Source organism: Hemibagrus wyckioides, linkage group LG07 (assembly GCF_019097595.1).
Source record: "Hemibagrus wyckioides isolate EC202008001 linkage group LG07, SWU_Hwy_1.0, whole genome shotgun sequence".
In the NCBI taxonomy this organism is placed as follows: Eukaryota; Metazoa; Chordata; class Actinopteri; order Siluriformes; family Bagridae; genus Hemibagrus; species Hemibagrus wyckioides.
Genome location: NC_080716.1, coordinates 12,472,401 through 12,488,015, shown reverse-complemented (window position 1 = coordinate 12,488,015; position 15,615 = coordinate 12,472,401). Strand labels below are relative to the sequence as shown.

At 37.2% G+C, this 15,615-nt stretch overlaps 1 protein-coding gene across 2 annotated transcripts in view; it reads right to left on the bottom strand.

Moving 5' to 3' along the window:
* Window positions 1-181: 181 nt before the first annotated feature.
* map4k2 (mitogen-activated protein kinase kinase kinase kinase 2) overlaps window positions 182-15,615 on the bottom strand; it is an 18,860-nt gene continuing 3,426 nt past the window's right edge. The window contains exons 3-32 of one of the 2 annotated variants that reach the window (XM_058395032.1): window positions 15,505-15,595; window positions 14,527-14,591; window positions 14,392-14,447; window positions 14,056-14,103; window positions 13,583-13,625; window positions 13,358-13,430; window positions 13,012-13,143; window positions 12,842-12,904; window positions 12,641-12,722; window positions 12,368-12,478; window positions 12,178-12,256; window positions 10,523-10,581; window positions 10,229-10,275; window positions 9,999-10,037; window positions 9,772-9,805; window positions 9,318-9,477; window positions 8,898-9,061; window positions 8,580-8,621; window positions 8,115-8,199; window positions 7,009-7,088; window positions 6,751-6,811; window positions 6,507-6,630; window positions 4,498-4,556; window positions 4,305-4,408; window positions 4,017-4,200; window positions 3,841-3,909; window positions 3,658-3,744; window positions 3,158-3,228; window positions 2,441-2,496; window positions 182-2,327 (exon numbers count right to left, since the gene is read on the bottom strand). In XM_058395032.1, the coding sequence (XP_058251015.1) occupies window positions 2,240-2,327; window positions 2,441-2,496; window positions 3,158-3,228; window positions 3,658-3,744; window positions 3,841-3,909; window positions 4,017-4,200; window positions 4,305-4,408; window positions 4,498-4,556; window positions 6,507-6,630; window positions 6,751-6,811; window positions 7,009-7,088; window positions 8,115-8,199; window positions 8,580-8,621; window positions 8,898-9,061; window positions 9,318-9,477; window positions 9,772-9,805; window positions 9,999-10,037; window positions 10,229-10,275; window positions 10,523-10,581; window positions 12,178-12,256; window positions 12,368-12,478; window positions 12,641-12,722; window positions 12,842-12,904; window positions 13,012-13,143; window positions 13,358-13,430; window positions 13,583-13,625; window positions 14,056-14,103; window positions 14,392-14,447; window positions 14,527-14,591; window positions 15,505-15,595 (2,456 nt within the window). In that variant the 3' untranslated portion in view covers window positions 182-2,239. The remainder of the gene's footprint in view (window positions 2,328-2,440; window positions 2,497-3,157; window positions 3,229-3,657; window positions 3,745-3,840; window positions 3,910-4,016; window positions 4,201-4,304; window positions 4,409-4,497; window positions 4,557-6,506; window positions 6,631-6,750; window positions 6,812-7,008; window positions 7,089-8,114; window positions 8,200-8,579; window positions 8,622-8,897; window positions 9,062-9,317; window positions 9,478-9,771; window positions 9,806-9,998; window positions 10,038-10,228; window positions 10,276-10,522; window positions 10,582-12,177; window positions 12,257-12,367; window positions 12,479-12,640; window positions 12,723-12,841; window positions 12,905-13,011; window positions 13,144-13,357; window positions 13,431-13,582; window positions 13,626-14,055; window positions 14,104-14,391; window positions 14,448-14,526; window positions 14,592-15,504; window positions 15,596-15,615) is intronic. The other variant, XM_058395033.1, reaches the window with a different exon arrangement.

The following is a 15,615-nucleotide window of genomic DNA, read 5'->3' as shown; positions in this document are numbered from 1 at the left end:
TCAATAAGGCTATAAGGATCTATGACTTTCACACACACACACAGGAATATCATTGATTCCTTTTTGAAAATATCTCCTGGGCTCGTTTGGATCTCATGAAGATTAAGCCTTGCCATACATTATGTCATGGCAAAAAAAGAAAGAAACTACACTCTTCTTCAAATCTATGGTTTTATTCATCAGGGCCTAAATAACAGTCGTGCGATCCTCATCAACTTCTATAAACAAACAAATAAACTCAGGTGACAAAAACAAACATAAAAACCCAAACAGATTTCAGTATTTTCAATATTAACATAACAGATAAAAAAGATATTTAATATTTTTCCCAAAAAAGAAAACCAACATTCAAAAATCAGTGAGGAAATAAGTTCACCCTTCCTCTTCCACAATCATTATGAGAGCAGCAAGGTGTTATTAATGAAAAGCACAAGATTAGTTTATCATCAAGAAGTGTGAATGCCGCTATTAAAGAGCAGAATATTTGGCATTTTGGTGTATTGGAGCACTCAGGTGTGTGTCTACATCTTCACAGAGGAGTTCTTCTTCTCCTCCTTCTCAAAGAAGGAGTTGGTGCTGCTTAACAATCTGGTAAGAACATCTCCAAATTCAAAATTCTACAGAGAGGATTGTTTACAAGTGAATAGCCTTCAAGATATTTGCAATTCTTCCCAAGAGTGGGCATCCCAGCAAATTCAGTCCAAGGCCAGACCAGTTAGTGTGTGTAGACACTGGCAGAGTTACTGTCTTAACAAATGAGAAGAAAAATCACTGACCTCTGCTTGAAAATAGTGAAGCTTAAATAAAGCTTCATTCCCTTACATTTTGTGTATCCTCGATTCTCATCAGTATCACAAAACAATCTAACGCTAGTATAAGCATCCTCATATGAGATATTGTACTTCACCCAGTCCAGTGACAACATGTTCTAACTTCTATGATCTTTATTTACATTTTAAATACTTTTTTTTTTTGTAAATGAGGTAAATGCATAAATGTACAAGGCATACTTTAACATTTTTGCCCATGTGTACCAGTTTATTATAGTTAAACTCACATTCCCTTTTATCAGATTAAAAATCAGCATCTAGCTGCTAGATTCCCTTCACTGTTATGTACATTTGATTTTTAAGCTAATTTCCTTTTAAAGGAAGCCACCTTTAATCCCATTTAATATATTTATAATGAAATATTTACGATATGCCTAGTGATTATGGTTGGTGCTGCATTTTTGTTATTCCTTTGAATAGTTAGTGTCTGTGCCTCCAGTAAATGGAAGCATTGCCACTTAATAAGAGAGCACCTCAAACGTAAGTGATAAACAATCATCTTTCGATGCTAGCTTATAAACGCAAAATAGCCAGACCTTTTCCAGCAAGGTTCAACATCACAATAATGACAGCGCCAACACTGAAATAGAAGAGACTGAAAACAATATACACAGAAAGTTCCAGAAAGGAATGCAGCTACACAATGCAGTCAAACTGGGCTTGGCACAGCTAGTTGGACATCTACATTACGATGGAAATCATGGCAGTATTAGAATTGAAGAAGCTTTGGAGACTTATCTGTTTAAGCTGAGTGTGCTGATGAGTAGGTGAGAGAGCTTAAACACTAACAGACCAAAAGACAAAAGCGTAAAGCTGCAGCAGTAGGGATGGATCCCACTGGCCTCACTATCAACAGGTAGTCGGACAGCATTGTGGGTAATGTAGGAGACAGTTAGCAAACAGTTAACTCAAGAAATATTCATATAGAAATCTTTTACGTTGATCTTTCAGTTAAGATCTGCAAAGGTGTTAAACATCTAAATACTATCATATCTATCATAAGAATAATAAGTTATGAATCAGTCTTTTTGTATTTCAGTCAGATCTGACTTCACTGATAGTGCTTCTTACATATAATGTACCATCTTAAAATAAACCATTTTATAATAAGATAAGGTGCAAGGACACAGATGGCAGAATGAATGGCTATAAAGCAGCCCTCCATAGCTCTATTTGGGGTTTTCAGTGCATTTAGACAATGTGCATTTGTCAGTGCGGAGATGTCTTGGTATCTTGCCTTGGTGACACTCAGACCAACAGCCTTTTCCTTTATGCGGAGGGTCCATCTGTTACAGATCAGGTTTACATTTCAGACAGATGAAAATAAAGCTTTACTTGATGGATTTGATATTACTCCAGAATGATTTTGGCATTTCTCTCCATCTCCAGGTCTTGTTGTTTCTCTCCTTTCAGTAGCTGTTCTCATGACCAGTCAAAATATATAAATTGCTGGGTGATGAAGGGTTGTCAGTTGGGGTGCTTTCTAAAACAATGTCTCTGCAAAATATATATATTTTTTTAAATCAGTTAAAGTCTAATGAAGTTAAATTAAAATCGACTTAAGATGAATTAGTTGAAGATGAAAAATAGAGAGAAATAAGATTTATTACCTGTTTGTTCCTAAGACCCGAAATACTCGAGTTTCATCTGTAATTTCTTGTGTTATCTGAAAAGCAGAAATATTCATGGACTTCATGGTCAGGATATCAAGAACTTACACAGTAAGAAATGATTCATCTGAGTATATAGGTAAATAATATCTTAGTGTAGATCATTACAAATTATAAACACTGCTGTAATTCAGTAAAAATTTGGGGTTCAGTCACAAAGTCCAGTCATTCAGTGGAAGTTGTGCTTCTGAGTCTGAAGAGCACTGTTCACATCACGTGTTGTGTTGACCCATGTCTTTGTTTTGATCCCAGTCCTGTCTCCACTCTTGTTTTGTTACTATTCTGTTCACCTGTTCTCTGATTTTTGCCTGAGTTTCTGCCTTTTGCTGCAAAATTGTATCATTCATTTGTGTCGTTAATTCAGGGCCTTGATTTGTATGGATATTCATGGATATTTTTTTGTTTGCTGCTGCCTGTCTTTTTTGACCATTCTTCATGGACATTAACTATGATTACTGGAATAACCCTAATAAACAATATGCTGAGTTTGCACAGTTGTGTCCTGCCTCTAACTCACACAGGTTAGAAAAATATATTAAGTAATATTTTCACTCCATGTGCAGAAAATATGAAATGCACATCCTGTAAAGCTATTTCTCTTTGAGGAGTTATCTATAGAAGGGATATAGAAAGAGATTGATTGCTAAAGTGAAATACCTCACAGTTGTGCAGGCTGAGTCCTTTCAGTCCATGCTTCCAGAAAGCTAAAACACTATCTTGCAGACAAACTGCAAAAATAAATAAATAAAAATCACTTTCTTCCTTTAATAGTCATTTCATCTTATTTTGTGGAATCTGAGTGTATGAAATGAAGTGATTTTCATTTAAATGTAGTTATTTTGCAGGATACACAATAAACACTAGAAACAATAGAACATGATAAAGTATATATTGAAATAAAAATTCATTGATATTGATAAGCTAAAAGATTATATAATAATGACAGTAAACAACTGGTGATGTTACCTAATTTAAGGGCAAATTTCTATCCCAAAAAGTCCATAAAGAAAAGTACATGACAGTGCAGAGAAATATAAAAATAAGTTGTCCTAGATATCTGAAAATTTAGATCATTAGGTTCCTCCATAGAAAGAGTTCAAATCAAATTATGCAGAAATTGCTATTAATATGAGCATTTATCAAGTGAGCTTTCTCACCTAAAGTCTTAATAGGGAAACCAAACTCCATTTCTGAGGCTAGATCCATGCTTGGAACACCCTTCAGATTGACAATCTTCACTGTTTCTGTAGTAAGAGATCCAACACTGATGGTGAGATAAAATACAAGACAATATAGACACTTGAAGTATTTCAATTGCAGATCAAGTGTAGTGTACTCACTTTCTAATGCAATCAGGACTGTATCTCTGTCCAGCTGTGTTACCTGTCCTGCTTTCACACATTCACTATCTACACACACCCAAAGAGTATTCATTAAAGTAAAGAAACGACATCATATAATGATTACATGCCAGGCCTCATTCTTGTAGTGATGCAATCCAAACACTGACATGCACCTGAATTGGAATTTGGTGAGCCGTTCAGTTCAATTATGTCAAACTTTAGTTGTTGCTTTGTCTGAGGGTCATCACTTCTGGGCTGGCATTCCCTCACACCTACACAGAGCTGAGGAAGCTCATCTGTGACCAAAACCAGCAGCTCAAAAATGACCAGAGGGTCAGGCAGGCTTACAGCTATGTGCTATGAGAGATTGGGGAGATAAAATGAATGAATGTTTAGTGATGTTTGTCTAACACAACACAAGATTAGCGAAAAAGAGGCAACAAGATCAACAAGACACTAACCTTTAGATGCATGAATTTCTGCAGGGGCTCATACCACAGGAGCAGAACAAGCCCAGAGGGCACAGCCGCACAAAGAAACGTGCTGTCTGTATACGGGTTACGAGCTTGTGGAAAGAAAAAAGCACAAAATTGTCTTTACAAATTGCAAATTAGGACTAAGTCTAAAGAAGATAGAAAGAAAAAACATCTTTACCAACACTGCACTTTCGACAGCCTTTAGTGTCTGGGATTTTCAGAGACACTGCAAACTTCCTGAAAAATAAAAAAAGAAGTGGAGGTTTTAAATGTACACTAGTAATCTGACTATTACCTGAATTCAGTGGTTAATAAATGATTTCATGATTTCACATCAGATTATTTTATTTATTGTACTGTAATATCTGTGTTATTCATATGATCTGTCCTTAAGACATTCTTGTGTCAGAGAACATACAGGGGTCAAGCATGGTGGCTTGCATGGTCTGCTCTTTCATGGCTGTTTCTGAAACAGATGCACTAATATTTATTGATAATGTAACTCATGATGGTATCAGCAGAAAGAATTCAGAAGTCTGCAGTCTGCCAATTTAGAGAGAAATACATCTAATCGATTTGGGAGGAACTTCATCATGCAGCAAGACAATCCCAAAAGACACTACCAACACAAAAGAGGACCCCTCTGAAGGGAGATACAAACATCAAGAGCATACAGAGAGGAGGTGCAACATCTAACAGCCTGGTGCAGAGCCAACAACCTCTCCCTGAACGTCGACAAGACCAAAGAGATGGTTGTTGACTTCAGGAGAGCACAGTGTGACCATTCTCCGCTGTCCATCGATGGCTCCTCTGTGGAGATCGTCAAGAGCATCAAATTCCTTGGTGTCCATCTGGCGGAGAACTTCACCTGGTCACTCAACACCAGCTCCATCACCAAGAAAGCCCAGCAGCGCCTCTACTTCCTGAGGAGGCTGAGTAAAGCCCATCTCCCTCCCCCCATCCTGTCTGTGTTCTACAGAGGGACCATCGAGAGCGTCCTGAGCAGCTGCATCACTGCCTGGTTTGGGAACTGCACCGTCTCAGATCGCAAGACCCTTCAGCGGATAGTGAGGACAGCTGAGAAGATCATCGGAGTCTCTCTCCCCTCTATCACAGACATTTACACCGCACACTGCATCTGCAAAGCCAACAGCATTGTGGCTGACCCCACACACCCCTCACACACACTCTTCACCCCCCTGCCATCTGGAAAGAGGTACCGGAGCATTCGGGCCCTCACAACCAGACTGTGTAACAGTTTCTTTCCTCAAGCCATTAGGCTCCTCAACACCCGGGACTGAACTGTTCTACACTCTCACACACACTCTCACTCAGGACTGAACTGTTCTACACTCTCTCACACACACACACACACTCTCACTCAGGACTGAACTGTATACTAACTCTCTGTCTCTCACACACTGATACACACTCTCTCTTGACTGTGTGGACACAAACACACACAAACATAATTTATACTGTTCATTACTTATTGCACTACCTCTACCTGTCATCCGCTGCTATAGTTATATTTATGTTTATTCTATTTGCACTACCTCAACCGCTGCTGTGTATTTTTGCACAATATTTTTGCACAATACTTTTTTTTACATCATTTCACTTTATCTATTTTATTTCACTTACATTCCAGTACACGTTCTTTTATTTCTTTTCAGCGCTAAGTGTCCTGTGTTCTTTTGTGTTGTCTTTATTGTATTTATTGTCTTTTTTGCACTGTCTTGTCTATGCTCTGTTTGCACCTAGCTGCACACTGTGCACTTTACGTGGCCTGGACAATCATCACAAACAAGAACTGATGGAGTTATTTACTTTAATTTAAATTAACCTGTATTTGTATCTGCCTTATTCTGAGTTGTTTAAAAATATCTAGATGTAAATATCAGGAAATATTTAAACTAAATAATTAGTTTTTGCCTTACATATACATAGTAGTGGGGGAAGAATACCAAATCTGCAGAAATGTCGCTAATGGTGTGTTTATTTATTGTTGACTTTAATTTTTTTTCCAAGACAACTACATAGGTGCATATGACACCAAGGTCCAATGTTTTCCCATTAATATAAATGCATTAAATTCCCAATATGTTATAAAATTACAAAATTATTTGATTATTTGCTCTTTAGTTATTCTAAATAACTGGCATGGATGAGAGACTCTGTATTTACCTGTGGATGATTCTGTCTGTGAAGCGGTTGGTGCTCAGGGATAAGTGACTTGGTTTCCTCTGGACATGTCCACGTTGCTCAAACAGAGCTGTCAGACTATGAGAGTAAAGCTGACATGATTTTCCTATGAGAAAGGTGTCAGAGAAATTACAGAGAAGTAAGTGGTTTCAATTATGCAGACAGTCTGTGTTATTAGTTGTTAGTCACTGGGACATTGAAATCATTAACGAAAGCTCTAACGCACCAGAGACAGACATGAGGACGTTGTTCATGACATATAGCCATGTACATCTCTGTGGAAGTAACTGTAAAGAAGAATGCGATACATCATGAACACCAGTATAAATGTATTCACCTAAATACTACATAAAAGGTAAACAGAAACATTGTATATTATGTAGTCCTTTGTGCAAAAAAACAACTGATTGTAATGTAGTGATGAGATATTACTGAAACAATTAATATGCTACTAAAATCCAATAAGCGGTAAAATGTGTAAAACCTTTTCCAAAGTGTCTTCATGAAGCTCATTTAAGTTGAGTGTGTAGACTCCCTCCTCTGCCCCCAGTATCAGGTATTGATCTAGGATAAGTTATTAAAAGAGTCACAGATTAGTAAATATGAAGTTGTATGTCTCAAGGCTTATAGAGGATGCAGACCCTACAGACATTATCAAAATAACCTTACATAAGTGAGCAATACAACACAACAAATATATTTATTTCTCTCTTTCTCTGTCTGTCTCTGTCCAGTGTTCTGAGTTCCCAGTGTGACCACTTCGTCTTTCCGGACCTGTCTGACCCATCCAGATGCCCTACCCCTGGTTGGAGTCTCATTGCTTGGTGGTGCTCACTGCTGCTGGAGACAGATCTGCATGGACAGCCTGTGACCCAGGGGACGGCTGTGGATAGAACCACTTGGAGACTATCACGCCTTCTCCTAACTGCCGTTGCATCAGTCATCTTTCAGCAGGAAGGAATTAGTGCTATGTCAATAATGAACTCTTGGTTGCTGTTGTAGAATGGACATTATCAACATTTACATTATTTATTGTCCAGTGTCACCCAAATGAGGATGGGTTTCCTTCTGAGCCTGGTTCCTCTCAAGATTTCTTCCTCATGTCATCTTAGGGAGTTTTTTCCTTGCCACTGTCATCGCTTCAGGCTCGCTCATTAGGGATAAATGTTAGGGTTAATAGTAACTTAACTTTAAACTTTGTATTTATGTTTCTATAGTTCTGTAAAGCTGCTTTGAGACAATGTCCATTGTTATACAAATAAATTGAACTGAATTAAAATATATCTCTAATACCACACTGATTTACAAACACGTACATTTTTAATTCATTAAAAAGTCATAATTGTTATCTATTTATAGTTACAATTACTGTCATGGAACAACCTCTAAATAGCTTAGTTCCTGTTATTCCTTACATTGTTATGCCTCTAAACAATTGTTCCTTCATCAGTCTCTGTTTTCTATCTCTTCTTTTTTTATAAGACATCTGTACACTTCATTCAAGCCAATCATGTAGCAGCAAATAAATGCAAAAAGTTTGAAATGAAACAATGACCAATATTCTGAAAATATATTAACATTACAACCTACCTCTTGTTTTTGGAAAAACCCATGTCACAGCACAGTGGATGCTTAACGGGCAGCCATTGAACACTTTAGAGAAACACGCCCCCATCTGTGCAAGAGAACAGAGACTGACGTTATTTTTGAGAACTTTCATATGCAAAAATATTGCAGTATTTTTTATTAAATTAAGAAGTTATACTGTTAGGCACAAAACGGTGCTCTTAAAACAAGCATGCTGGGCGTAATCTAGTCTAACCAGTGTAACAAGGAACTAAAATACATGTATGAAAGTATGTCAATTCAAGTTTTAACAAGTTTTAACATACATCCCAATGTATTACATTCCTAAAAGTCATACAGGTTTATTTGCAGTATATTATTAGGGAAAAATAAGTATACTAAATCCTTTAGTAACCCTACTTACTACATGTAAAACAGAAAGGAGAAGAGTTCACCAGAGCACATGTGAGTAAATGGGGAAACACTTACATGGACTTGGGGGGTAGGAGGAAGTCCATGAGAATCAGCTCTCTACAGGTTAAATGGTTAAGACACAACAAAACAAACAAAAAAGAAAATGTGTGTGGATTGTGTTAGTGACACTGGTCAGTACTGTTTTTATTAATTGAAACTTTTAAACACAATTTGAACACTAAACAGTCTTTGTAATATTAGAATATGGTGCCATAACAACAAATAATGTGCTATTAAATGAAACAAACCCTCCAAATATATACTAATATTCTAATATTACTCAGTGTGATATAACAGCCATTTACAAACAAGTTTATGGGTTATGTGTCTGACCGAATCTTCTGCTTTCTTCCTCATTGTGCTCCACTCAGGAGAGAGAGCTGTGTCCTTGCTGGTGTTAAGGCTTTGCTGCTTGTCTTGATTATCACCATCCTCAGGAACACAAGGGTCACTGTCCCACTGCCGCACGTCATGACTGGCCGAGCATCTTATCAGAGCTGTAGAGTGATTGGAGTAAAAGCAAAAGTAAGGCACAAATTACTGGATTTTTTTAAGCAAAGACCAGGCCTGAATGTTTGCTTTTGCTAGATTGCAGTTAGCTTAAGGAAGCATCTGAATCAAAACAACAAGGAATCAGTGAAAGAAAAATGCCTCTAATGGGCTCACCCATTCAGCTTTTTGTCTGTAAGTTACATTTGTTATGGAAAGTTTATGGCTTGTGGGGTATGGTGGTTCGGAGCATCTCTGTAATACCTGATTTGGGCCGAAGTGTTGTATCAGGCTTTAGGGTAGCACTGGGTCTCAGGGTTAGATCTGTGCCCTGCTGAGCTGTACTGAAATTGCTCATGGGAGGAAGCGATGCAGTGGCTAATACTGGTGGAGGACTGAATAATCCACTTTTCCTCTTCCCCCACTAAACAACATAAAAAAACCACTCACATCAGTGCAGGTATTTGTAGAGATAAGAGGATGAGTCAAATAAAAATCTTTTTTTTGTTTTGTTTTTTTGCCTTTGGCATTGTTTATTGCAAAAAGGCTATAGTAGAAGAGGTTATTGAGACCAGGAGTACACTTTTGCGACTACAAATTTATTTTTAAACTACAAATGTGCTCAAATGTTTGTCACACATTTAAGGTCCTTATTTGACTCACGCTTGGTAATTACACTATAACTGTTTGAATGGTATTTTTTTATTTCAATTCCTACCTCAAAAGATGATTGTTCTTTTATTGTCAGGCTCCTGAAATGGGTGAAAACATGAATATAATAATGACCAAGACAGCAAAAGAAAAAATGATAAAACAGTAAAACAAATTCAAATGAAATAAAGAAGAGTTTATGTAAGTAAAATCAAGTCCTTGGATTTGATTTGGATTTTTATGGCTGTGATAAATTTCAGATGCAGAAGATGGCAACCTTGAGCTACTTCATACCTCTGCTGCAGCTCCTCTTCCACACACTCCAAGAGACTCCTGCAAACCCACCAAGCGGTATATTTATAGTTAGGATTTTATTATAAAATATGTACATGTTTAACAATTTGGTGACGGTTTATATGTAACAGAAAATAGATCATCCGTCATGTGAGGCTTTCTTTCTATCTTTCTTTCTATATGTCTTGATAAACGTTTGAATTAAAATTGAGATGGATAAGTTTTCTTACGGCGACTCAGCTTCATCTCCTGAAATGCTCCAGTCATCACATGAATTCTGAGAAGAATAAAATATAATGATATATTTTAATATATATTATATTTTAATATTATTCAGGTATCTTAAAATCATTCACATTTATTTTCATCACTGAGCCTAGGAATAAAAATTCTATGAAGAAAGTAATATTTACTTTCTAATACTAAGTGTTTCAGACTGGAACTGCAAAACTGTAGGAATATTTCCAGTGATTTAGTACAGATACTGTTGTATGTGTAAAAAAAAAAAATTAAATAAAACTCACCAGATCTGGATAAGGATCTGTCTCTTTCCTCCTCAGAGGTGCAAATTTAACCTGATCAACTAGGATAAAAAATTTTTTTTAAAAAGAATGTCAGAAAATGCTTGAGTTAGTTGTATTCATCTGTAGTCCATGTGCAGTTCCCTGCATAAATATTCGCCTTCTTGAACTTTTCTGGAATTTTGTATTGGTTTTACAAGCTGTAACTCAACTCCATGATATGATGAGACCAATGATGAACTGTTTGACCCTGGTACTTGGGATTTGGTGGAAATATATGCTCATCAGGCTTAAAACATTCTCCTCACAGTGAAGCATGGTGGTGGTAGCATCATGTTTGGTGGCCTCTTGGTTGCTTCCCTGACTAAAGCCTGTTCTCTGACTTTTAATCCATATCTCTCTAAGCAAGATCTCACTTGTACCATATGCTTTTTTTTGCATTTTTAATTAATGGATTTAATGGTGCTCTATGACACATGCAATGTTTGCTATCCTTTATTTCTGGGCATCTTATGAAAAGCTCCTTGGTCTTTATGAAGCTTTTTGTTTAGGAATGTTCCCTTTGGGATCTTCCAGGAACCTCCAGGAGATCATGTGAAAATAACTGCACACAGATAGACTCTATTCAACTAAGCTAAAAATAAAATTTTTTATTTGTAAATAATGGTGTATACTATATTGATTTATATTGACTGATTACAATGTATTTTGTGCAGATTTATGACGTTTAATCCAAATGAATAACAGTTATAATGCTACAAAATGTTCAAAGGGGTGAATATTTATGATCCCCATGATATGATTCCCAAAGCTCTTCTCTGTCTTCTAACCATTTTTTTTGCACTGTTATTGTGAATGTCATCTTTACAGAACAGTTTCATTGTGTGTTTAGCCTGCCACACAATTTGAATGCCGTAATCTTACTGATTGGTCATGACAATAGTGCCTTAGTATCTATGTAGCCGAAAAGTCCACCCGCCGTCCCCCACACACATCATTTGGAACTGATGACTGGGTCCCATTTGGCATGGCTCTGCTCCAGTGTGGATGTGTTTGAATATGGGTACGTCACCAGCAGAGGACATGCCATAGGCGTGTGTAAAACAGTGCCAGCTTTATGGGCCCACTGACATCACCATTGGCTGCTTGCATGAATGCCCCTTTTGTGTCACAACTATACATTAATCTATGTGTGTGTGTGTGTGTGTGTGTGTGTGTGTGTGTGTGAGTGCGTGTGTGTTGATACATATATGGTGTTGACAAAAACTGCCTGTGCATTGACTAAAGCAAGTTATAACAATATACAGTAAATTATATTAGTTTAAAAAGCCTTTACTCTTATAATAGAAATCTAAGAGTGGTTATATAATGACAACTAATCAATAAAACAAAAGCAATTTTTACACAAAACTTTTACACAATTTGTTGACACTTTTCTGAAATCAAACTGATAATTTCTACCTTGCTAATTTATGTCCATGTTTATTAAGTACATGATTTATCAGTATTCATTTCAACTACTAAATTCTTTCAGTTTTTCAGTAAACTTCCATCCAAATGCAAAGGCTTTGTCATCTGACGGTTGGTTACGTCACCATACCATATGTGGGAGGCGAATAACACAAGGTGTATAATGCAAGTAGCATTCTCATACTCACACTGTTCCTCAGAGAGACTTCTCTCTACGGGTAAAGACTTTCCCTTTGACTGGATCTTATCTGGGGTAGCTTCATTAGCCTGCGATTACATGCACACCACATACACCCACATGTAATAAACATTATTACTGCCATTTTTGCAAATCAGATCTTAAATCTAGGGTTAAAAAAGAGACATTAAAAAACTTACATCATGATCATTGTCCTCAATGCTGGGAGCCTGGTGGAGATCTGGGTTGTTGGCCATGTCCAGCAGCTCGATGACTAGGTTTCTTGTTAGTAGCTGAGTAACAAAGGAATGCTAGGAGAGGAGAGAAAGGTATTCATAAAATATTATTATTCTGATATTTATAAGAACATTAAGAAAGAGCAAAGTTCATATATACAATATTACAACATTCTAAATATATATACATACACTGGACAATATATACTAAACAAGCTATGATTCTTTATTTAAAACCTGTAAAAGAGTTTCCGCTGTTGGCCTCTTACGAGGGTTCTTCGTCAAACACATCTTCACAAAGCTATGAAACCCTGAAGACCTACAATGTGAGAGTAATAACAAAAAAATGACATTAAATGAAACTATACTGTATATTAACCCACTTAATATTACATCAACAATTTCACAAATGTTTGGATTTATTAGTCATGATGTTACCATTTTGCCTTATCTTTCAGTTTAGGAGGCTGGAAGTTGCTCTTGGACATCAGCATCAGAGCTCTAGGAAAAACCGTCGTTTCTGTTGTCAACATCTACGCTTTGCTTAATTTACATAAGTGCATATGAATATGATGCACAAGTGCTGTATGTACCTAAATCATTCTTACTTCATGGGATGAAGATCAAACATGGGTGGCTGCAGCTCTGCCAGCTCAATGGCAGTAATGCCTACAGCCCAAATGTCACACAAATGATTATAGCCACCTTTCTTCTCCACAGCTGCAACCTCAGGGGCCATCCTTGGATAAGAAGAAACATAATACATTTAACAGAATTCCTAAGTTGATCAGTTAAGTGGTTAATGAATGCAAAATCTACAGTCCTGCCATAAAACAGAGATTTATAAATGAAGCATTAGTCACCACTGGTGCTGCATAAGACCTACTGCAGTGAAATAAATTGGGAATGGGTTAAAAGGAACTGGTGGTCCTAGTCATTGTGCAGATGGCTCACCAGTAGGGCGTTCCAATAAAAGATTTCCTCTTGGCAGCAGTGGCACTGATCTCTGCAGCAACGCCAAAGTCAGCTGCAAGGACAGAGACAGAGGGCAGAGTATAGAAAGACAGACGGAAACCGAAAGAGAGATCATTCAAAGGAGAAGGCTAGAGGAATGTCAGGAATGACATGTAATGACACAAATGGCTAGGTGTGTGTGTGGCGCAACAAATTTTTACTGACCCAGTTTGACATCTCCTCGCTCAGTAAGAAGTATGTTGGCACCCTGCATAAAAACAGGGTTACTTGATTCAGCAAAACTTCAGGCATATCACTTCATCTTTCACAAGTCACCAAAGGTGTTCACAGGACATTTATTCATTCAACGAAACACCACGATGATGTGTTATACACTGTAAAGCCTGTATTGTTATTATTTTGTGCTTTACTCTATATTCATATCCAGAATTAAATAAAACAACAACAAATGCTTTCTGAAGGTCTCATTAAAGAGGCTGCAAATAGCTATCGCGTAATACAATAAAGGTTTGACTGCAGATATGTGAAAGCATTTGGTAATTGTGTATCTATAATAAACTTGGAGGTGCAGCATCTAAATACTATGTTAAGCTAAGTTAATGAGCTGCTTGTCAAAAGCACTTTGGGTTTTTTCCTTTATAAGGTTCTTCCTATTTATGTTGAAAATAATTTTGTACCTTAATATCACGATGAATTTTGCCAGTTTCATGTAGATGATTTAAACCCTGTAGGTGAAACAGAAAAGAAATTTGCGTTTAGTTCCACCATTACACAAGCAAGGAGATGCCAGTAACTACAGACATGAAGCAAAAAACATTTATTAGATAAGTACTAAATGTAGAAATATTCCTCAACATCTTACAACAGCATGCACAAACTAAATTAATGTGCAGTCTAGAGCACTATAGTGATATATTATCAGGGAGAAAATGCAAGATGATATTCCCATAACTACAGGCTATAATTTCCCATAATCACCTTGGCAGCATGCAGAAGAAAGAAAAATGTCTCACCTGCAACGTTTCTCTACAGATATACGCAATCTGTTTCTCCTTCAGGGGCCCAGTCACTGTAGGGAAGGAATAAAAGTAACTCTTAATAAAAAATGAGGTAGGGAATTTGAGAGGTTTATAACGATCAGAGCTTACCATGGTAGATGTCTTGCAATGATCCTCCTCCACAGTACTCCATGCAGATCCACAGCTTTGTGTTTCTGATGAAGAAATATTTCTATCAGCTGTAATCATATATAAACCTACACTATATGAAAACCTGATTGCTGAATATCTCTTTCCAAAACCATGGGAATTTAATATTGTGGTTGGTCCCACTTTACTGTTATAATAATATTGACACTTTGAGAAGGCTTTCCATGAGATTTTGGACCATGCTTGTGGGGATTTACACCTTCAGCCACAAGAGCACAAGAGGTTGGACATTGATGTTGGGTGAAGAGGCTTGGTGCGTTTTTTGTTCCAATTTTTATCCAAAAGCATTTAATGGTATTAAGGTCTATGCAGGACACTGAGACATTCCAGTTCTTCCACATCAGCCTTGAAAAAATGTGTCTTTGTGGACTTCAGTTTGTGCACAGAGGCAGTGTCATGCTGGAACAGGTTTTGGAAGTGAAAGAAAATCTTAACACTATAGCAAACAAAAACATTGTTGAAAGCTGTGTGCTTCTATCTCTGTGGCAATTGTTTGAACAAAACAGATAAACAACTTAAGGGTGTGTTGGTCAGGTGTCCACAAACTTTTAGCCTTATAGTGTGTGTGTTTTACATTTACAACTATTTAGAGTGGCATGCCATGACATGTATGTTGCAGTAACAAATTACAGTTTTTGACGGAGTCCAACAAAATGTCAAAACTGTTAGATGGTCTCCAAGAGAAAACACACACACAACAAGAATGTGGAGTGGTCATTAATGTGGGAAGATCTCAATTACGTTGCTGTTTAAACCTGTGCTGACAAAATGTTGAAGTCAGCTCCTGCCTATGTGACTATTTTAAGTGTGTGGATTTGAGCAGAGAATACTCTGCTGTCTATGTGAATAATGTGTTTATTGCCAGAGTCCAGACATCTGCTGGAGAACACCAGAAGCATCAGGCCTGCATAACTCTACCTGTGGTAGCTGCCATAATAGGCCACAATATTCTTATGCTTGCACTCCTTCATTGTAGTGATCTCCTGCTGAATAGATGTGATGTCATCTCCTGAAAGGACCACAACGTGT